This window comes from Seriola aureovittata, chromosome 13, assembly GCF_021018895.1.
Source record: "Seriola aureovittata isolate HTS-2021-v1 ecotype China chromosome 13, ASM2101889v1, whole genome shotgun sequence".
Lineage (NCBI taxonomy): Eukaryota > Metazoa > Chordata > Actinopteri > Carangiformes > Carangidae > Seriola > Seriola aureovittata.
Genome location: NC_079376.1, coordinates 3,162,369 through 3,185,380, shown reverse-complemented (window position 1 = coordinate 3,185,380; position 23,012 = coordinate 3,162,369). Strand labels below are relative to the sequence as shown.

Below are 23,012 nucleotides of genomic sequence, written 5' to 3'. Positions count from 1 at the left end.
ACCATTCCCTGACTTTAAGTCTTGTTTACTTTCCTTGCTGACGTCAGTGACAAGCTTCTGTGAGAGCCATCCACACAAAATACTGCATCTCTTCTGGCATTGTTTGTACACACAGAAGTCTTGGAGAGACTTCAGCAGATTTGTCATTGGACATATTTTTAAGGGATTTTTCTTTACTTTGGGAGAATGTGGTGTTTTGTTCCTTTAGAAATCAAAAAAAGAATGATAAATACTTTTATCATCAGATTGGTTGCTGTGTAGCAGGCATTGCCTTACAGTTGCATGCATTTAAACAAGTTTTATGTGCAGGCCGTTTGTTAAAGTTTTAATCTGAGTGAGTGATTTGGGATTTACAGTGTAGGGTATGCAGCTCAGTTTCTCTGTGTGCTTCTCACTTCCACAATATGACTCGTATCTAAACTTTTTTTCATCGCTTCCACTCCAGTTTGCATTCTTAGTCCCTTTTCTCATCTCCTCATACAACTTCAACTGATTTATTATACGAATCCAAGGCAGAAACACAGTTTCTTCAGAAATTGCAGTTTCTACTGTATTATTATTATTGTTATATAGTTAGGGAGGACAATGTGTGGTAAAAGCATGGCATTAACATTGATAGCACATACATGTATTGAAATACTGACATAGCTACGTGAGTTCTCCCAGATACAGCACGACTGAGATTACTGAGGGATTGCACCATGATGTTTCTGGGCTGCTGCGAGCTCCTGCCTGCTGCTGTCAAAACGGCCCAAAACAAGACAGTACTACTCCGTAAAATGGGGATATAGATTGGCGAATTCGTTAACATTAATTTCTCTTTAAGGCTAACTCTGGCTGATAGGAAATACAGTTCTAAAATTATAAGAAAGGAGTCGGAAGCAATTTATTATTAGTAGTTTATGTTGTCAAATTTTGGTCCAAAGTATCGTAACGATATTCTGAATACCCCTATTTATCGAATGGTTCGCTCCGTTGCTATGCTATCTTGTGTAGACATTCTCCAGGGTGATGGAGACGATGATGTAGTTTCTCGGCCTCAAAACGCGAAATACATAACGTTGTTCGGTTTAAAACGTAAACGGTGTGAGCCGTCACATTAATTACAATGGCCGGTATAAGAACAGTTAACGGAAAATTCTCGGGAGTCAACCCGGCTGTCAGGTAATGTTAATGTCGAATTCTGTTTACAGAAACGCCTCAGTGAAGCTGTCAAGCTAACCTGGCTAACGTTAGCTCGAACCACTACGTTATTAGTCGATATTCTAACGCCCAGTTGTCGTTCGTCGACGGTAACGGTACCGTAAAAATAATGTTAACGTTAGCAAGGAGCCGAGCCAACAATAGGTTACAGGTTAATTAGCTGCCTAAGCTACGTAATTATTTTTACTGTACCACCATACTAAAAAATTCACCGCACACAAATCAGATCTTTTATTGCCAAAATCTAAAGCTAACGTTAATGTATAACGAATTATGAGAGACCTGTTGAAAGTATTTAATTCCATCGAACGATTAGCGAAACTCGTTTATTATGACTGACATACATTTGGTTAGCAGTTTATTGGGTACACCTAGCCAAGTCTAACGCAGCCCTGCAGTAAATCCTCCCTTCATTAAGGTTATAATGATCAGTATCTACTGAGTTGTTGACTCAACTGTTTGATAATTTTGGAGGCTGTAGTTTGTGATGCCATTGGACTGTATTGCATTGTACAAGGAGGTGTTAAAGTTATTAGGCTTCTCAAAAAAAAAAAAAAAAGAAATACCTGTCTCTATAACGCAATAGGATTCAACTACACCTTTAACTGCAGCCTCCAAAGTGACCATATAGTTGAATCTACACCTCCTCTAAAACAGTTTCATCACAAACTGAACATTATAACCGTTATGAAGACTGTTCTAATAGGCTGATTTAGTTTTAGCTACGTGTACATAATAAACTACCAACTCAGTGGAGTTCATACTTGTCTCATTTTCTCACAATTGAGGCAAATATCCTCTCCTGAAGCGGTGTCGTAATTATAAATTATAATAAATTATATATTAAATGTGTCATCTGAATTGTGAGATATGGAAGTGATCATTTTAAGAAAGCTCTCACTCTTTCCTTTTTTTTTTTTGACAAATCCAAACACAAATTAATCTAAACAATAATTTACTGGCAATTTCCACCTTAAAATTGTTTGTTGTATTCAAAGGATGAGATGTGGTGGAAATCTTTGGAAACATGTTAGTTGGACTGTGTGTCAAAGTTTTTTTTTTTTCAAACTGCTGTTTACAAGGTTAAGAATTAACATTTTAGCTCAACATACATCTGAAGTTAATGTTCATAACTAACAAAGCCATGACGTAATGCATACATTTACTTATTGTTGTATTTTTCAGCTGCTGTCGTCTGCGGCAGGTTCAGTCTCTGCTATGTGAGGGTGGTGCTGCCACTCCAGATGGCATCATGTGCTCTCTTGGTATGTTAAGTTGCAAACCTTTTTATCTTTAACCTCGTTTCTTTATCTGGCCTGGTTAACTGCATTGTCAGCTGCTAAGCCTAGAGGAAACAATTTTTCACAACAGATGAATAAAGCAATTCATGTGGCCATTCCAAAACTGTTGACATTTTTTTGTTGTGTATTTCAGGAATTGACAGCAGATATAATGAAGGGTGCACTGAGCTTGCAAAATACCTGTTCTATGGACTGTATGGACGAAATCAGCTGAATCTGGAACATGTCCTTGAGGAGTTTCCAGAGGAAATGCTGGATGGTGAGTTCTTCAATTGTTGTTCACTATATTTTTTTTTATCATATTTTGTGCTTGCTTTAGTATTTATTTACTCTGACCTGTTACTTGTCTGCTTGTCAGATGTCATCCTACTGATCAAGGCAGAGTGTGTTCATCTGTACTGCAATCCACTAAACTACAGTTACCTGCTGCCCTACGTATCTCACTGGAGGAACCTGCATCTTTACTGCATGACAGAGGCAGAGGTTAAAAAGCCCTATTCATTCCTTCCTCTATCATTCCTGTTAATTACAGTCCCTGTGTGCTTCAACTAGGAGTATGAACCTAATCAAGGGTATTTAGACATGTTGATGTATCCACCTGGCTGCAAATTTTTAAGGTTACTATTAATCTTTTTCAAGCTTTTGGCAATTAGTCAAGTCAGCTTCATTTATTAATGTGTTCTAGCTTTTACCAATATACTACCAATTTGTGTGTGTGTCACTGCACCTCTTAAGAGTTGTCTCATACTTCTTTGACAACTCACATATCAACTAATGATTTCCAAACCTTTTTTATTGCTGAAATATCTAAATGCAGCAGTATTTGTAATTTGCCAACCTCTGTAATTTGTTCACCTCCACACACAGTATGAAGATGAGGAAGCAGCAGAGGAATTCAAAATCTCCAGCTTTGTCACAATGGTGCAGGACTGCTATCGAATCGGAGTTCCTTACAGCTCCCGGGGTACATATCGTCACATTTTAATCTCTACATTTATTTGCTGTTTGTGTGTTAAAGAGATAATCAAAAGTGTTCACACACTAACTACATGACATGACATCACAGTAAGCCAAAATACAATGTCGGTTCACCATCTGGATAACTTGCACCTACTGACTAATTACACCAACAGCATATTTGCTCTACTGTTACTCTTAGGGCACATCCAGAAGTTTGATATGTTTATGGTGGAGAAGTGGCCTCTGATTCAAGCGTTTGCCCTGGAGGGCATTGGTGGAGGAAGTTTTTTTACGATTAAATACAAGGTACGTTCAAACAAGTAAAAAAATTTGTTGAAATATATTTTACATAAGAGCGTTTGTAGCACTATGCTTCTTATTACAGCTTGTGTTCATTCAAATGGTATATTCCCTTTTGTCCAGCTCATGGATATGAGTGAGAAGCTTTGGCAGGTGTACACCAGATTGGACCCAGTGTCTCTGGATAGTCTCCTCGCAGAGGTAACACTGACTTTTCTTAATCTTCTGTTGCTCTAGCTTTCATAGGATTCTGTTGCATTGCAGACCCACAGTTTTTGTTGTTCTTGTATTGTATACTGACACTCTGGTGGTCACATGGTGAACCTCTTTGAATTAACAGTTAAATTTGGTATGTTAAGGTGTGAACATTACCATTTACTGTCATTTTTACTTATAACCTTGGTGTTGTTTATTGTAGGACTTGGTTAACTTTGAGAAGCAGTGGAGTGGCTTTTTCTCCAGCATGGACCTGGAGAGCCATCTGTCCATCCTAGAGCTGTCTGAAGCCCAGGCAGGGGAGGTGAGTTTGTAGCCACAAAGCCCTACAAGAATAGAAATCTCTGGACAATAACTTACTGAACACAATTACTTTATACTGTAATGTAATAATTATTATCATAATTATAATATTAATATTTTTCATAATTTCACTTTAGGTGTGCAGTGTAATATTAAAAAAAGAGAAAACAAAAATATGCTCAAATTAGTATCATGCTTCCTCCATCCTCTTGCTCTTCATTTATGAGTAATGGAGTATCATAAGTCACCATCCATGTACGCTCATAGGAGGGTGTTATAGTCCACTTCCACTTGCAAATTGAACATGGACATGCAAACAGAGGAAGAGTGGATGAGGCAAAGATGTAGTGACAGGAAGGAGATCAAGTCAGCATCTAATCAAATGTACTTCTTTGTTGTAATCTTTAAGTAATGGTGTTCAGTTTCTGATCTTAGTTGTCAGCTAAGTGTCCTCATTAAGTGTATTTTCATCAATCCACAGGCGTTCCGTACTTACTACTCTCATGGACTGATCTCAAGCAACATCACAGATAAAAGGTATTCTTCATATTCCACAAACGGTTCATCTCTGGTTTTGTAGAATGAAAACATGCTTTTGCTTAACCAGCTGTTTCTTTATTTCAGTAAAAGTCAGCAGCCCTTTGTGCTGTTTGGGAAACATTCCTCCTCAGAGGATCTGGAGAGCTGTTCATTCAACTTTCCCTCAGAGAGCCATCAGGTCCGCAACACAGGGCCTCAAGGTTCGACAGCCAGACACATGGTGAGAAGCAGCAGTAGCTGAGAGGGGGAGAATAACTGCATGCTGACACTCTGTGGTGGTGCAGAGAACATGTCTGACACAGGAAATGTTGTAATGTGAAACACTGTAAACTACTTACATTACTATAACATCCCTATTAATGGCTGGAAACCTTCCAGAGTGGTTAGTACAGTGGAAGGTCTGTCACTGTGAAAACTTGGCATTGATCTAATGTTTCCATTATGTGTAACTGATGTTTTATAAATCACATTGCTCAAGTTAAAGAGGGGAACTGGCCTGCAGCACCACCCGGTGAAGGGTTTTGGTACAACCAATGCTCAGTGATGTACAGAACAGTGTTTACACCACTGTTAAGTGGGAACATGACATGAATGCATCTTTTTTGTGTCTTAGATTCTTAAGTGTGTGGCTCCTAAAGGACCTCTAGCCTGCTCTCGAACCTATTTCTTTGGGACTACCCACTCTCCGTACCTTGGTGAGGTTTTACTGTATGACTCTGCTTATTTGATATTGTTCAACTGCATATTTGTAAAACATGAGGGTGTTTTTTAAATATATTTTATATTATCTATTAGTAATAATGCAGTACCATGCTGCAGAGGTGTTAAAGCAATACTAACAAATCCCATAATTTGTATTTTCCTGTATCTCACCCACAGGAAATCAAAACACAGATCAAAAGAAAACAGAAGTCTTGTAAGTGATTTTTATTTGAAGTTCATTAATATTTTCTCTCTAAGCTATTGTTAAATGTTTGAGTTTTTCTGAATGAAAGAGTTTTTTTTTTTCTTCTTCAGACTTTTATCCCAGATTTATTCAGCTGCTGTTCAAGCAGTCCTTTCAGGAATCAAATGCTACTCCTGTACCTCCAGTGCTACCAAGGTAAAAAAAACAGCACTAAACTTAAACATTTATCTCACAGCATGTACAATTACTCATGAAGAAATGTCTGTTATTGTAGGCTAAGGATGTAGCAGAGAACACCTTTCTCGTGGCTTTGGACTCGATGAATCTAAATCAGTACCGAAGTTTTCTCAGGTATATATTGATTTGAATTTTTTCAACTGTTGTTTAATGTATGAGACTTTCACCCAAGCATGAAATGAGATTTATTTTTTGAAGCATTTTCATTGTATGTTTCTTCTTCTCAGGTCCAAATGTGAATTCAGCATTCAGGCAGTGAACAAGCAGGGGAGGTGGGTGTTAACTAGTGCTTTGTAAGCATTTGTATTTTCTGCACAATCTCCCTGACATTTTCATCGTCATTTGATTCAATGATTTCTTGCTTTCTTAAAAAATCCTTTTGTAAATATGTAATTTGAGACCTAAAGAGCCTGTTTTTTTATTTTCAGGATCATTCCTCTGACTGATGAAGAAAGCCGTTATGTAGTAAAAACAGTAAGTCAGAGAAGCGTATTGTTTTTTGCTTCTTGAAACTGTCACAATGGAAACACCTGAGTTTATAATTTTCCTCTGAAAGTTTTTTTTTTCCATCTTGACTAATTGTATGTTTTTTCTAAGGCCTCCATGACCGTCCATGACATCCCAGACCTCCAGTGGGACAGGGGGGACCTGGGCTCCGTGGTCTTCTCTGAATCCTTCTTAGAGTCCAGCATCAATATTCAGCAGAAAGGTACATTTTGGATTATCTTAAGTATAACTAGCGTGGATTGCTGATTGATTCCACAAAGGAAATTTGTTTTACATAATAAGCAGGACACATCCACACGTTGCTGTTAACAGAAGAAGGCAAAAGTCATTTAGAAACAACAGAGGATTAGTCTAAAAATAGCCTATTTCCTGCCCTGAGGGTTATATTTGTGATTCATCTTCCATGTTTGTCATTCTTTGGCTTTGTTGTTTATGCTACTTTTCAAACAAGTCTGTTTCCTCTCCTGCAGATGGCACTGTGTCCTCAGACAGCTGCTACACCATCCTGACGACAACTGTGCCTCGCTACGCCTGCTGGCTGGTATGTGAAGGGCTGAAAATGAAATAAATTTTATATTAAAAGTGTTTTGGATTGTGGTTAAGAACTTGTGTGTTTTTAGATGGAGTCTGATGTAAAGCAGTCTGAGCTAGCCCAGCATCTCACTAAGGTGAGTTCAGAAGCTTCATATGCCCCCCCCCCCCACTTCATGTTTCCCTATATACACTTATGAATGAGCATGTGCCCTAATGATCTACAATATGCGTCTTAAACAGAAAGAGGACGACACTTGTTTGGGAACTGCTCTGACTGTGGCAGATGCTGCTTATGTATTCTCCAGCAGCCAGCTCTCCACGCCTGAAGAAGGTGACACACACACTCACATGGGGGTTATTTTGCAGCCTCGTCTCACTGTGTACTCGGGCTAGTATTGTACATTATGTGACAAAGAGTTGTGAATGTGTATATTTTATTGTTTATTCAATTTTTTTTATTTTAGGGAAGATAATTTTCTTCTCTGAGGGACTCCTGTTTATCCATTCTCAATATGGGAGCATTACTCTGTCCAAGGATCACATCAACACCATCAAGTTTTATGATCCGGTATGATGAATAATATGACTTTCAGACAAGCAGTAGTTCATCTTGCATTGAATCACATATGTTATTTTTCTCACAAGATCTGCTTTTGTTTACTGATTTAAAAGATGAGTCAGGCTTCCATTTAAAACCATGTTAACACATATACTGTGTGTATGTATATGCAGTGGAACACACAGTAACTACATGAGTGTGATTTGTGTGTCCTCTTCTTACCAGGACTCGAGCACTGTGGCTTCTCTCTTTGTGGAGTATGAGAGCAGCCTGCTCCCGCACCTCCCGTTCCCTCTCCACAGCTCTGACCAGTGTCTGGTCTTTGCTCTTCAGCCCAGATCTAAGAGCCACAGGGCTTTCTACTCCAAGGTTAGAACAGTAGCCAGTGACTAAAGCTCTGACACAGTTTGAAACTGAAGTTAACAGGGATCATCTGAGTGAAGCTGATTAAAATGCAGTGTTTAAAATGACATGTTTATACTGTTAAATATATGTTGTCTGACTATGAAATATTTAGTCTGAGGGATCTATGAGTTGTAGATGTAACATAAGATAGGATCTGGTGTTGTGTTTGTTCTTGGATGATTCATTACGATAAAAACAAAACTTTTTTATCCTTTTTATGCTCATTAAAGATTCAGCTCCAGTTGTATGACTGTTTTCTTTCTTGGTTCAGGTGTTGTCAGTGTGGCAGAACTCCGAATCTGGACTTACTCTGCAGTTGCTGAACCAAGAGCAACTGACCTGGAGCCAGAAAAACATGTAAGGCAACATAATTTTCTCTACCAGTTTCAGCTGTCAGTATGAATCACTGTATTAGCTTATTAACATTGTAATTCTGCAATTATCATTAATCAGTCTTTCCCAATAAAGTCATTAAAAAAAAGGAAATTCAAATCACTGTTTTCTCTCAGGCACACCAGACTGCAGAAGCTGCACGACAGTCAGGAGCCACCAGTGGCCAAACGCAGAGGCAGCTTGAAGACTTCATACTCCCAGTTGCCAGAGCAGGACATGTTAGTACACACAGAGCAGTCACATAGTAGAGTTGGACTGAGCAAGTAGTAAAACCCAATGCTACTGTAGGTATTGCTTAATCATGGGTATGTATTCCCAAAATAGTATTTAAGCTTGTGTTTCTTGACGCAGTGTTTTCATCAGTGCTGCCTATCCACATTCGGTAGATCTGTCCTGCTGGGAGCAAGTGGAAGATAATGTAGCTTCATTATATGGCCTGAAATAAACAATGCACACACTTTCCTTTCAGTCAATATAGCTAAAACAAAGAAGTTAGCATACAAAGGTTACTCAGCATTTTTTGCAGCTTCTTAGTCTTGCCACATCGGTCCTAAAACTGTCACCTGGTATAATTAGACATCAAACTGCTTTAAGCATAAACTTGCAGCACAGTGCTTATAAGAATGAGTTGCTCCCTTTTGCACAGGCTCTGTTCCACCAAACATAAAAAGAAAAACGATTGTGCTTTTAAATTCCTTGTGCAAAACCCAGAGCAGGCATTACTGGTGAAAAGAAGAAAAGAAGTCCTGGCTGTAAAATTGCAGAACTCGCTTTTGTCCATTACCTTACATGATCAGTCACAAAACACTTTTTTATCTAGTTGTGACTCATTTGTTCTTACTAATAGCTGCATTGTGGCCCTCACCAGGTTTCTTCAGCACTTCGCCCTGAGTAGCATTAGTCAGGAGCCCATTCTGTATGACCACCTGGGAGTGCTCTTCCCCTCTGCAGAGCTTAAGAACCCAGTCAATGGCCATGGAGACAAGGTGAGCATATTGACTGTGGTGTAGTGGATCATCCTCTCATTCTTTTCTTGGCCTCCTAGGTAGATTATGGTAACGCTGATTAAGTTAATATCTGATTCGGGCTTTTTAATGTGTGAAAAGGTTGTCATTACCATCATCACTGGTCTGCCGGGAAGCCATAAGAAGAGACTCTGCAACTTCCTGGTCCAGCTGAACAAGGAACGAGGAAGGTAAGAGCGACTACATCTAACAACATCCTCTTTTTAATATTTTCTGCACTGATATCGTTTTTCATACATATGCTTTAGTTATTTTATTCAAATAATATTAAATACAAAACTCGCAACACAAACAGAAATAACACAAATTTTATTTTTCATTACTCCCGTAGGTGGGTGGTGTACGAGCCTGGTCCTGACAGCTGTGACAGCTTCTCAGCCTCTCACCTCCAGCAGTATTTGTCCAGCTTCCTGGAGAGCCAGAGAGGCCCAGGAGGCAAACCCCGTCTGTTGGTGCTCTCACCTGGGTAAGAAAGCCCGCTGATCAGCATGAAACAGCTGTGAACTGAGAAGTCAAGACTAATCTGGAGGAACAGAGAACAAGAACAGAGCTCGGCTAAATGAGGGTGTTTTATTTAGAAAACACAATATGTTCATTTTTATGGAAAATAATTTCATCTGCTGTCTATCCCTCTGTATTTATTACACGCAGATAATTTCACCTAACTACATAAAACATATTTTAGTGTCTGTACTTTTGAGTATTTAGAGTATATTTTGTGGAAAAGTGTCACATAAAGTTAAATAGATGATTCCAAACCTTCATAAACATTATCTGAAGAAAACAGACATCTTTGTCAGTGTCTTTAAAATTTGCAAATGTTCCTGCAGATACACAGATGTTCTGGATGTGGTCCAGGCTGTGCTTTTCCACCCTGACCCAGTTGTCCAAGCGTGTTTCACCATTGGTGCTGTCACTGCCTGTGTGGATCCATTCGCTTCCTGTTTGGAGCACAGGTACGTTTTTTTTTTTTTTTTTGCCACCTCAAATAAAATAGGCTTTGAATGATGTAAATAGTCATAATAATAAAATGTGTATCAGATTAATTAAGTTACCATTTAACTGAACCCCACAATGTCCAACTGAAATAGACAAAATTCCTGAATGAAAAGTAACACTTTCACAAACAAGATTCTCAGTTATGGCTGATGAATGATAAAAGTCAAGGTGTCTCACATTGTATATGCAGAAGTCACGGTTCAACAATAGTTTTTTCCTGTGCAAGTTGAAATCAAATTGCTTTCAACTTACATATTTTGAACTTCAGTGCAGATAATAACAATATATTAAAATACCTAATTGATAAAAGATCATTCATTTAAGTATATCCTGTTCTGATCTAGAGACAATCAATATAGTGGCTCAGTTGCACCAAACAAATTAATATTTCAGTATATGTGATAATCCTGCAGCTGCCTCATGGTCAAAGGCCTCAAGAAGAACCTCGTGCTTCTTATCAATGTTTGTGTCTGATTCCCAATGACTGGAAGTTTTTTACTTTCAAACATTTACCTACAGCATCTTAAAGAATAAGTCGCCAAACTTTTACCCAATGAGTAGCAAATACACACCACCTATAGGGTTGCAGTTGAAATTTATTTGGTGACCCATTTTGATAAAAAAAACTTCTCAAATCACTCCTGCAGTAAAATCCATTATTTTGTTTTATGTCCATGTGTGTTGTATGTTCCAAAAACAGATATTTTAGTTTTTAGCACAATTGCCTGCTTGTGTTTTTCATTTGCAATCAATGTAAATGTCGCAAGTTTAGCTGCGTGCAACAAAGGTGAGCTGCTAACAACAAATCGCAGCTGTGTATTCAGCCATATTTTGGTTATGGCTCCTGAAATTCAAGTTTCACTCAGTTTGAAAGTTCAGTTTTCAAGTAACATATGGACAGACCAGATGATGACAGACAGGGCTGGATGTTGATAAATTGTTGAAGCACTGGAGGCTTCCAGGACGAGGTTACATGACACTTTTAGCTATTAAAACTCAGGCTGGGTCCCTTTTACAGAGAGGATCAGTCCTACATTTAATCTCACTCTCCTTTTGTTACAGGCTTTAGATGTAGCTTACAGAGCTTCTCACTGTCATAGATTGACTGAGCTGCTCCGCGAAATATGACATACCACTCCAGTTAATAGGCTGCTTTCCACTGCACAGCCAAGCTGGGGTGGCTAGTGATACTTACATACAGACGAAGGCAGGAAGTCCAGAATCTAGTATTTAAGACGTGCTTCCAGAACCACTAGAAATTTCACTGAAAAGCCAGTAGGTGTTACGACAAATGTCCCGGTAAGCAGCTGAAGTATAATAACTTTATTCTGCGCAGTAACACTCATAAATACTTGAGCATATATGCAGGAAAAAAAAGCTTTAATAATAAATCTAAAGGGTGTTTTGGATCCTGTGCTATAAACATGTTTGTGATGTCCTTCCACTCAGACTCTGACAAGTCCTACTTGGCTCAGCAGTGGAAAAATGTGTAATAAGAGGTTTAGTTAGCAATGTGGTTAGCGCTGACTTAAACATTTGAGGCATCTTCAACAAACCCCCTGTCACTGTCTGTTGCCATAGATTCAGTGGAGGTCTGTGGACCCCTACTATGGTGCTAATTGGGTGTGGTTAGCCCAGCTTAGGCCTGACCTGCCTGTCACCCCCCTCTGCATAGCTCTCTAATCCCCCAGATCCACATGTGCGACCAACACACCCTCCTCACTGAAGCTCATCAGTCAGTCATGATCCATTCTTTGTGATGGATGTAGACAGTTCATTACATCAGGACAGGAAAGATAAATGCCTTTCAAATCGTTGATCTCCCCCCCCTCCCTCCAACCTCCCTCCCCCGTCTCCCTAAGAGCTGCAGGGGAGGGTCTGTAGTGGCTGGAGGGGGGACTTGGCTCTGGATGGTTATTCAGAAAGTGGTGTATAACACTGATCGATTTGAAAACTCAGGATAAATTATGTTAAGATTAAATGAGATTACAGAAAGCTTTTACACTGGTCAGTTGCCAGTCATAGTCATGATGTCATCCTATGAAAAATGCCTCACGGTGGATAACTCGTTTGCTAGCCAAGGGCCATAACATGGAATTAGCCTGTTTATTGCTGCACAATTTTGGCAAGCACCCATCAGTCATGAATAGAGTTATTGTTAGTGATGATACTGTGGAAGAAGATATGGGTTAAAGTAAAGAGGACTGTTTACCAGATAAGTGAAACAGCTCTTTGTATGTGTAACTCAGGTACAGTCAAAATAAATTTGCATTTGACTGATGACTAGCATTTAATTATACAGTAAATGCTGCATATTTAATTTAACTTCTTCTGTCTCTTGTCTTCTAACTTTAGGTTTACATTTCCTAAGCTGATGGAGCAGTGCAGCCAAGGTACGTCCTGTCTGTGCTCTGTCTTCCCCTCCACTTTCCCAACAACAAAATACATCAAGGATAAAACTTCTTTCACAGAATACTGAGGAAACACCAGATATTGATATTCACTGATATTGATTTTCCAAATACGCCATGCAGTCCGGTTGTATGATACAAACCTTAAAGGTCAAGAAAATGTATGATTTTTGTCAAATTAAGTCAGAGGAGAAGTTTCCCAGGTGTGAACAATAATGACATATAAGCCATATTCTCACAGTAAAGTAGCAAATTAGAGATCCAACACCCACTGAAGACGAAGTATATTAATATGTCACGGTGCTTTGTTGTTTGCTTTTTTGACGTGAAGTGTGTTGCAGTGCCATTCACCCTCCAGCAGAACCATCCTACATCTTTAACGGTTCAATATCTTAATACACCTTTGAAAAGCGTACATTTCCATCCGTGTGACACTGGGATGGATTGAGTAGTGTGGAAACCGCCACAGTTTAATCTGTCGCAGAATTACCTCTTATTTCTCACCCGTCCATTTGAAGTTTTCACAATGTCACTTTCCCTAAAGCCTTCAGCACACCGGCAGGATACAGCAGCAGTATCACCAGTAAATCAAACCTAGTATAAAAAGGGCTATTTCTGCAGTGGCTACACAGACATTGTATTTTTCGGGGGAAAGTGAGCCGGTTTCTCCTGGAATTCATGTTCCCTCTCTGTATGTCAGGTATTGTGAGTACAGTGGTGTTCACCGGGCTGACAGCAGAGCAGAAGCACCCTCTCATGCAGTATGTTCAGCAGCTGGTACGCTCTGCCAACCCCACTGCAGCCTTCATACTCGCAGAGAGAGGAGCTGTCACCAGGTAGGCACCCGCAGAATCATGATCGTCACTGCTTTTAGCATTAACTGCTTTTATCTTTGCCTCAAATATTCACTCAAGGCTACGTTTTATTCTTCTTTTTGAGTCTATGTTCAAATCTTTTGGGTCAGAGAAGGGTTAGCACAGGAATGTGTCATGAACATTTCCCAGTGTATTCTATACTTAAGGAACATTTCATTGTCGAAGTTAGAAGCCTATCGTAGATATGAGATATTAAGTCTTTATGTGGTATTTCGATGCTGTAAAGAGTTAAGTATTCACTCCTTCCTGTTTGTCTTCTTAATCAGGACTGAAGATGTGAATCTGATCTTGTCTGAGAGCAGCTTCAATGAACCACAGATGCTGAGAGCACGTTATGTCCTCTACCCTGGATGGTAAGACCCTCATTCGAGGTTCCACTCTACTCGTGGTGACCCCGGTGTGTCCTCATGTGTCCACACGCAACCTTTTGGCCGCTGAGCAACAGATTGGCGTTGATTCCTGCCTCGGCGTTCCTCAGTCCTGCCTCGCCTCCCTCCCTGCGGTTTAATTGCCACTCAGTTGCAGTGGTGGGGGTATCGGCTGCTGATTGCTGTAAAGCCCCTCAGGGCATCTTGTGTTCTATCACCAGCTGCCTCCTGGCAGCACAGTAACAAGCTGTTGGCCATGCAGTTGCCATGTACACAGAGGGGGTCTCCTTCCCTTTGGATCTGGTCCATTCTGCCTTCATGCCTCAGTGGTCAGCCTAATATGAACCTCTGCTTAATCCTCCCCTCAGATCATACACTGGATATCTGGCCAGAGTCTGGCCCTTCTGATTTACTCATCTTCAAGCTTTAATTTGTGTGTACTGTACTGTACGTGTACGTGCGTGTGTTTGACATGCTTCTTACACATCCGTAGCTCTTCGACCAAGACTAGTAACTTTTTCACCTGCTGATGAGAGTCTGTACATTTACAGATTCATCATCCACTTCCCACAATTTTATAAGCAAATCACATTCGCTGGCCTCTTTCCTGTGGGCAGCTGGTAGAGTAAACAACTTTCCAGCCAAAGACAAAATGTAGCACAAACATTTGGCTTGCTCTAGACTTAACTTTCTCACTATCTGTGTAATGTGCTCGTGTTCTGTGTTTCAGGTGCAAAGGGCGCTTCTTCTCTGGTTCGGGGTCTCTGATCCTCACCCAGCAGCGCGTGGCTTTCAACCGGCCCCTAGAGAGGCCTCTATTTGTCACCCGCTGTAAAGGTGAGATGGAAAGAAAGCCTCCCCCCTCCCCTTTTCTGACTCTTACACGTGACAGAAGCGCCAGATATGAGCTGGCAGGGTTTGATGATGATTACATAAGCTGTCTTTCCCTCCAAATATGGAGATAACTGAGGTCTCAAAGTAATTGTCAGCCGCTGCTGCGAAATAATCTGTATTCCCAAAGGATGCACTTACAATATCTTGCTGCCAATTTAGCTTCTGAGGAAATTGTTAATTTAAATTATTATTATTAAATCCTGCAATTCTCCCTGCTAAAACTCTGCTAATGTTTCTGAAGCTTTCAAGTCTTCACTAAAGCCGAGCCCCTTCCGAGGAAACGTGTACAATGTTTGGGGAAAAGTTCGATTTTCTGGTAAGAAATATTAATATACTTTTAATTTTATTTCTCTCTTATAAAATACATTGTCATTTTTGCTAACTTTTTCAATTTTCAGACCAGATTTTGCATTCCAGAGAACTTGCTTTTGTTAAGCATTACTAAACAAATGTGACTTCTTTCCTCGGTAAATGTTTGACCTGCATTTGCATTCCCCACTTTTGGGAATTGTTAGAGAAAAGGTTGCCCTCAAGGCAGGCAAGAAGCTCCTGACGGTAGGAATATCGCTCGGTTGTTGCTCTGGTGTCTGGTGTTTAGAATTCAGCTCATAGTCCACTGGTTTGGTTTCCTCCACGTAGTTTTCTCACTCTTTTTTTCATCCAAAGGCCTGTGTAGAGTTGTTGCATGAGGAGAAAGTGGAGGTGCCTGTGAGGAGATGTGCAGAGAGTGTGCAGATATCTGTAGAGAGAGTTGGGGAGACGCAGGAGAATGGAACGAGTGTGGAGACTGTATGACCCTGAGACAAATGCTCACATTCCCTTAGTGTCAAGTGTGCATCTCAGTCACTGTCTGTAGGGTAGTGTATCATTTACATCGCCTTATATTCAGTTATTTTACTTTATTTTAGTTGTTGTATTTAGCTGTCGTACATCCAACACATATTTTATATTAAGTTAGGACATATTTTTTATCTTGTTTTGTTACACGTGAGTTCTGTGAGTCATTTTGGGAGCAGAGGGGCTGTATGGATGTTGAACCATAAACACCCCACCGACAGCATGCTGTTACCATATGAAGCTGCTGTAGCAGGTGTTACACAAGGTGTGAGCTGCATGTGTGACTTGGATGTGAGCGCCTCTCTCTCTGGAACCTCCAGACTCAGAACAACTGATGGAGGTGAGCTACAACACGGTGAGTGGGAGCCTGAGCATTGCCTCAGAACAGAGCGTTGACCCTCTCACCCCGGGCCCCAAAGAGACCGGCACTTCCTGCTTCATGGTGTTCGATGGTGTTGGCCTCACTGAGGATGGAGTGAAGGACTGGCTCAGACTGTGCACCAAGCAGGTAGACATTTAAATAGCCCCACTGTTTTTGATGGCAATACACACCTGAGACTTGTGTATAGATCTATGGGTAAAAAGTTAAGTGTTGCGTAACGCCAAGGTTGTTGTTTCTGTTTGGTTTTTACAGAGGCAGACAAAGAAGCCTAAGAAGACTAAAAACAGTCTTTCACCACACGAAATCAAGACCATACATGTGAGTGTGTTTATATTGATGATTATATAATTACAACCAACCGTGAAGACCAGGAAACTCACTACAGACCGCTGTACATCAGGGTATCAGACCATTCCTAAAGTGTTCCCAGGAGCACAGTGGCCTCAATTATTGTGAAATGGTAGAAGTCTGGAACCACCAGGACTCTTCCTAGAGTTGGCCGTCCAGACAAACTGAGTAACCAGGCAAGAACGGTCTTGGCCAAGGGAGAAGTGATCAAGAAACAGCTCTCCATCAATCAGGCCTTTATGGTAGAGCAGCTAGACAGAAGCCACTTTGAGTAAAAGGCATATGATGCTTGAAGATTGCCAAGCAGCATTTAAAGGAAAAAAATTCTCCGGTCTGACGAGACAAAAATCTAAACCCTTTGGTTTGAACTCCAATATACTGAATTCTGAATACTTTCTAAAATTAGAGATTTCATTTCGTTCAATTTTATATATTTACAATTAAATCTACATCACAATTTGTGCAAAAGCTGAAACGGTCAGAATACTTTATTTTCCTTTTCTTTTGTGGGAGGTTTTTCTTTATCTTCTGAGGTCAGGAACTGTTATTGATCATGGCCTTTTCAGTCAATAACATTTACTCAACTTGATATTATGTTTCTGTTTAGATCGTCAGGCACTTGGATCCACTACCACCAGGCTACTTCTACAACGGTTGTCAATATGTCGACATCTTTGGAGAAAAAAGGAATTTCCATCCCAGTATCCTTTTCATAGTGGTTACTGTGTGTTGTTGAACTCTAACTACACTTTATCTGTCTCTCAAAAATCCTTTTCCCCATTTTTTTAAAGGCTAAATCAAACTCAATACAGTGAATGTGAGTCAGTGTAGGTATAAAAATCAGGCTCTGTGTTTGAAAAGCGATTGATATCATTAGGAGCTGGATTTTCTGAGTCAGACAATCTATGACAAACAATGCAGGTCTGCTTGTATCTGTGTTTACCGTTGTGCGTGGTGATTGTGCTGCTGTTTCCCATACATTGCTGTCACTACAGACATGGAAGATTTTATTAAAGCGTACATCGCCGAGGCCAACAAGGAGATCGAGATATTCAACCGTCAGCTGGAGCTGCAGGGACAGCCTGACCTGTTTGATCCGTGATAGAATCTGTGTGTATGTCCACCGCCTCCATCTGTCTTATTTAACTCTAAGGCTACCACTGTGGGAGGGGCAGGGAGGGCGCAGGGGTTACGTACTCAACACTCCACTAGAATGATTAATGTGTGTTCATACCACATGCATCTGCAGAAGCTGCTGCTGCTAGAAACCCAGTTATTATCTATGTACTATGTCACTTTGTTTCCTTATTTGGTGGCATGAAAAGGATGAGCGGAGGTGAGCGTTTGAGCAGTGACATCATCCATCAGAAGCCGGTTATGTCACGGCATGGCTTACGTCCCTCTGCCACGCCACTGACTCTACAGTTATCACTTTGGCAACTTATTTGGCATCATATTTATCAAATGAAAGCGGCAGTTTGATGCGGTCACTTGTGTTGATTCAAATTAAGGCACATTTGTCAAGCAGTGAGAGTTGACTTGTTCACAACCACAGGCGTATCTGAATGATAACGCAACACAAGACTCCATCTTTAAACCAGTGTGATTGTGCCGCTAATCCTGCAAGCTATGAGACTTTCACAATTGAAGGGAATTTCCAGCCCCTCGCTCCTACAGCTTGTGTGTTTCTGTTTATCACAGTTGGCAAATTAAAGCCTCTATTTCTGGACAGGCATGGATAGCCGTGTGATTCTGGTGGGCTCCCTGGTGGGGTTTCTCAAGAATCGCTCCTCCTCTGTTGTCACCCAATCCATGGCCCACCTGTTAGCTTGTCTGTGTGCCGTGCTGCAGCAGAGGGAGCGCTTGGCCATGGAGCTGTAAACATTGGACAGCCTGTTGGCTGCAGACATCTGATGAATGATGCCATTAATCACATAGCTAAACGCCACCCCAGTGCTTTATTTTAAGACTCCTAAAGTGAATCTAATGAAAGAACAAAAAAATTAATAAAAAATAAAAATTCAGACTTCAGTCCCGGCAGCAGAGTGGTGAAGTTATAAAACAGCTGAGGCCAAGAAACACACTGAATCTGTTTATTATAATGCTGCTAGTTTGAACAGTGAGAAACCAGGTAGAGAGTTAAGCTCAGCCTCACTGCAGCCAGCTGTGGATCATTCACTTCACTGTTTTGGTCAAAATGTTCATTTATTGTTAAATTTGTTATAAGTGTAAACATTCCCTCTTTTTTTTTTTTTTTTAATAAATATGTGGGTCACTACATTTGGGTAGGACGAGGGGAAAATGAAATAATTGGGGAAACTTTGGTGAGGTTTGGGTAAACATGAGTTTAGAGCCTTTAGTGAAAGGTGAAAGGCTTTGTATTGATGTGATGTTGCAGAGAATCAGTCTTGATGTTCTGTTGAAATCAGTAGTTATTCTACTATTTGCTCTGTGATCCTGTGTCACACTAATGTTCTATGCATGTCTTCCTCTTACCAGGGTTCCTACACAGGTTTTGAAATTCTGTAACTTCGTAGGGAAACGTCGGTAAATTCTGTGGAAAACCCGTGTTGTTGTTGTTATTTGAACAGCAACAGTTGAATTATTAATTGTGATGTCAAGATCAAACAAAGCATTAAATACATGGGATTTGGAAGTTGAAAATGTGTAGGAACCCTGCTCCAGTCTCTGGAGGTTTGATGGCTTTCATTCGTTATGGGGTCAGCAGTGTAACATGCAGACTAATTAACAATCTGGGTTTGTCTTGAGGGAGTTGATGCTGACAAAGGAACATTTGAATGCACATATAAGCGTGCACACACTGCTGCTGCGTACAATTATATTACACTGGCCTTTTGTGCACCGCACCAAAAAGAATCGCCTGTACTCAAACGTGAGTACTGTGAGATTTTCACCATGTGGGATAAGAGAGGAAGGGCGTTTCTGCTAAGAGCATGTTTTAGGTCCATAGTTGTAATCAGGGGAATAAGAGAGAATGGGGGGCTAATGCTTAATAATGAGGTCAACACTTACTCATTGTTGTTAGATTCTTATTGAAGCAGATATTTTTAAATCAGTGGTGACCTCAGTGTATTTTGGGATGCCAGTCACAACCCTGGGTATGTCCTGTCCTGACAGCGCTGTCAACAGCCAGCTTAATGGAAATAATCAATAATATTGTTTTCAGCTGGCAGACGAACACAGAGAGTCATAACATTGTCGGCAAAGTGTTTTCCTCTAGACGCCCGGTGTGTATCTGCACAGATTCAGATGATCCTAGTCCTGGACTCTGACCTGACACTGCTGGCCCCATCTGTCCTCAGCAGAGTCTCCTCTGACCTGAACAAGCCATACCCTCTTATGCTAGATGTGCCACTGTCCCTTAGAAGAATGACTCATTGCATAGGATAGCGTATAACATAGCAATGAAGTACGCCTCTAACATGTATCACCCTGGCATGTTCCAGATAGCCAGCAAAGGAGGGGTTCACACGGAGAGGAGGAGCTTACCCCCAAGTTACTCATTCCACGAGCTTCTCTCTTTCAGTCCTCCTCCTTCACTCTATAAAAGAAGTGCAATTGTACCTTGTGTTTTTATATATTTGACTTACAGTGCCCTCAAATAGCTCTTTAAGGACAAAGCTGAGCAAACAAACGAGCTGCTAAATTCTCAGTCTCTCACAGCTCGTACTCTGTGGTCGGCTGGATACCGGCTTTGAGCGCTTGTATCTCAAATAAAACCATAAAGGGTCTTAACAGCAAGTGAAGGGTTTTTGATGCAAAATGAGATGCTGCATTAACAAAAAAAAAAAAAAGCATTACCTCCGCTTACAAACGACTGATGGAACAAAATGCAAACAGATTACGCTGCTTGTTTTTAACAGCAGAGCAAGATGTAACATAAATCCTGTGTTGACTAAATGATAACTCTTGTTTAAGCTGGATCCTCTGTTTAGCGATTCAGAGATGCGCTCTCTAAAGCCGTCTGTTTCCAGCAACAGTTGCTGTCATTCTGTAGTTATGTAATACTGCAGAGGCTTACCTTGATTGACAGTGAAATAGCTGCGAGGCTGATGTATGGAAGACTGAAGGTGCCACAAATTTAAACCTGCTCCACGTCAAAGAGCAGAGCGACTGAAAACGTAATCGGCCAAGAGATCAAATACTAGTCCTTAAAGAGTCGAGGGTTATGTAAGACGTTTGTGATGTTTATCAAATTCCCACTAACACATACACACACACGCACACACACACATATACACGACTACTATCACAAGTATGTCTATACTATTTTGCATGTGTTGAGATGTTATGGGAAAATGACGCCACATATATTCTGACAGAATTGCCTTTCACCAAACAGGTACAACAAAGAGAAAATTATCACATTTATTTTACATATCTGCTAAGAATTTGAATTACCTCGAAAAACAACAAATAGTATTTTTATAAGACTGTGAATTGAACAATTCTAGATGCAAGCAAAATGTCTCTTTTCGCACAAGCTACAAAAGGCAAAAGCAGATGCAATTTTTTTTTTTTTTTTTTTTGTAGTTAAAAAAAAAAAAAAAAAAAACTCGAAGAGAATCTGATCGGTTGTGAGATGTCAGGTTTCTCTGATCCAGCAGTGCCTTGGCTACGGCTAAGAAAAAGCAGAGATTAAAGCTGCATTCAGAGCTCCATCTTTCTCCCCGTCACGGGGGGGGGGGGGGGCGTTGTCAGGCAAGGATCCGTCCTTCAACAGTGTTGGTGAAAGGAATCCATGGAGTCGTTCTTTAAAGCAATGTGTTTTTACTAAGCCAGAGGGCAAAGTAGACGAGGTCACACAGGGGACGGCCACTGGAGGGCTCAGGTGGATTCAGGTATTCTTGCAAACTAACCAAAAAGATGCTGAAGTGTAAGGCTGAGCACTGAAATCAATATAGTTCTGATACTTAAAGAATTATTTATGTTCACAGCGATACGTTTCTTAGTGGTTTATTTTAGTTTATTAGTAATAACAGACCAAATACAGTTGATTTATTTAATGAAAATGTAACGTACACTAGAAGGGAAGCTGCACTTTTATCCATGTTCCTTTTGAAAATTAATAATGTATAAAATAGGAAATGGAAATTTTCTCTTTTTTTTTTTTTTGGCTCAGTTGTAGTTGGGATACAAAACCGTCATGTTTTGTATCAGTACAGACGAAAAGAAAAAAAAAAGAAGAAGAGAGGATTGAGTTTGTGACTAAAGTTGGGTGACCCCTACTTATTGCACATTGGGGGCCCAAAGAGCCCTCCACACGCCTCTCCGTGCGCCGGCTACACAGCTCTCTGGCAGACTGAGCACCCTGGTGTCTTCATCCTGTATGTGGAGGCTAGCAACTTTTGTAGCTGAAGTTATAGGACAAAAACAAAGTTTGGTGTTAATTGGTTTTATGTAAAGCGGGGGAAACGTGATGTTCTCGTACTGCGGTGTGATAACGCAGTGCGCGGGGGCTTTTGTTCTTTTTCTAGTTTTGAGATTGGCTCCAGTGTTCAAAAGGGCCAAAAATGTGGAATGTATGCGCTTCTTGAAGAAGTTGGTATTTTTATGGTATTTTTTTTTTGTGCTTATTGGAGAAATAACGGCTTGGAAATGGATTTTTAACTGACCAAATATTTCTCGGCCCTCAGGGGACTGTTGATGCTAATTGTTTGGGCCGTTCTGTCCTATCGAGGTTCAAAGGGAAATCACGGGCTCCTCACCCCACAGTCCTCACAGACAGCGAGAGGAGGTTTCTCAGGTGTGCTTATTATTTCCATACCTGAGATTACATATTTGCCCTATCAAGCCCAAGTTTTATAGAAGAAGATGAGGGTGAAATTGTGGTTAATATCTTCTGTCTGTCGCCACATACTGGCTGGCTGCACAGCCATGCATTTAAAAACAGAAGAAGAAGAAAAAAAAAAGGATGTTGTTATTCATGTCAAGGAACACTGACGATTGAAGCTGGGAGGTGTTTGATGTCATGATGCAGAATTAGATCTGGGGGGAAAAAAAAGCAAAGGGCTCATTTCTTTTCCCCTATCTACAGGCCGTCCAAGGTAACAGGAAAAAAAAAAACTTCTTATGGTCTATTGTGATGAGAAGCAAAGAAAAAAAGAAAGGAAGAAAAAAACTAACTTCAAAAGTGCCAAACTGACTTCCACATTTTGTTTTGAGGATGTTCACAGAACGTGAGCGAATCTGAATTGCATTTGCACTAAACTACTGTAACTTCTGTTTTTTTCCTGTGACTGATGCTTTTATAATCTAACTGTTGTATTTATTGCACCTCGTAATCCATTAAATATTTATATGGTTATTCAATCCTTTTGTTATTTTGTCACTTAATGCAGCAGTTGGTCTTTTAAATGTCACTTACAGGTACGCGCTCTGTTTGCTGTGCTTTGGTTGCGTGGTGTCTGTTGTGCTCTCAGATGTCAGGACACACACATGTGCAGCCAGTTCAGCATAGTAGTGGATTTGTCACTTGGTGAGACAA

At 40.4% G+C, this 23,012-nt stretch overlaps 1 protein-coding gene across 1 annotated transcript; it reads left to right on the top strand.

Moving 5' to 3' along the window:
• Positions 1-838: 838 nt before the first annotated feature.
• Positions 839-22,837, top strand: dnaaf9 (dynein axonemal assembly factor 9). The gene is made up of 37 exons (XM_056393075.1): positions 839-1,164; positions 2,389-2,468; positions 2,638-2,763; positions 2,863-2,987; positions 3,372-3,468; positions 3,664-3,770; positions 3,888-3,965; positions 4,183-4,284; positions 4,765-4,820; positions 4,908-5,043; positions 5,437-5,518; positions 5,703-5,739; positions 5,841-5,925; positions 6,005-6,081; positions 6,195-6,239; positions 6,396-6,441; positions 6,565-6,676; positions 6,945-7,015; positions 7,095-7,142; positions 7,249-7,339; positions 7,473-7,576; positions 7,793-7,936; positions 8,244-8,329; positions 8,482-8,583; positions 9,234-9,351; positions 9,472-9,560; positions 9,722-9,856; positions 10,221-10,346; positions 12,745-12,782; positions 13,501-13,636; positions 13,942-14,028; positions 14,774-14,880; positions 15,179-15,253; positions 16,095-16,282; positions 16,409-16,474; positions 17,112-17,205; positions 17,500-22,837. The coding sequence occupies exons 1-37, from the start codon at positions 1,109-1,111 to the stop codon at positions 17,604-17,606; spliced, it is 3,459 nt and encodes a 1,152-aa protein (XP_056249050.1). The 5' UTR covers positions 839-1,108; the 3' UTR covers positions 17,607-22,837.
• Positions 22,838-23,012: the final 175 nt, after the last annotated feature.

Bases quoted from the DNA above. Each gene is read 5' to 3' on its own strand.
- dnaaf9 (XM_056393075.1), top strand. From the start codon at position 1,109: ATGGCCGGTATAAGAACAGTTAACGGAAAATTCTCGGGAGTCAACCCG. The intron at 2,988-3,371 runs GTTAAAAAGCCC...CTCCACACACAG, and splicing joins ACTGCATGACAGAGGCAGAG to TATGAAGATGAGGAAGCAGC. The intron at 7,937-8,243 runs GTTAGAACAGTA...TTCTTGGTTCAG, and splicing joins ACAGGGCTTTCTACTCCAAG to GTGTTGTCAGTGTGGCAGAA.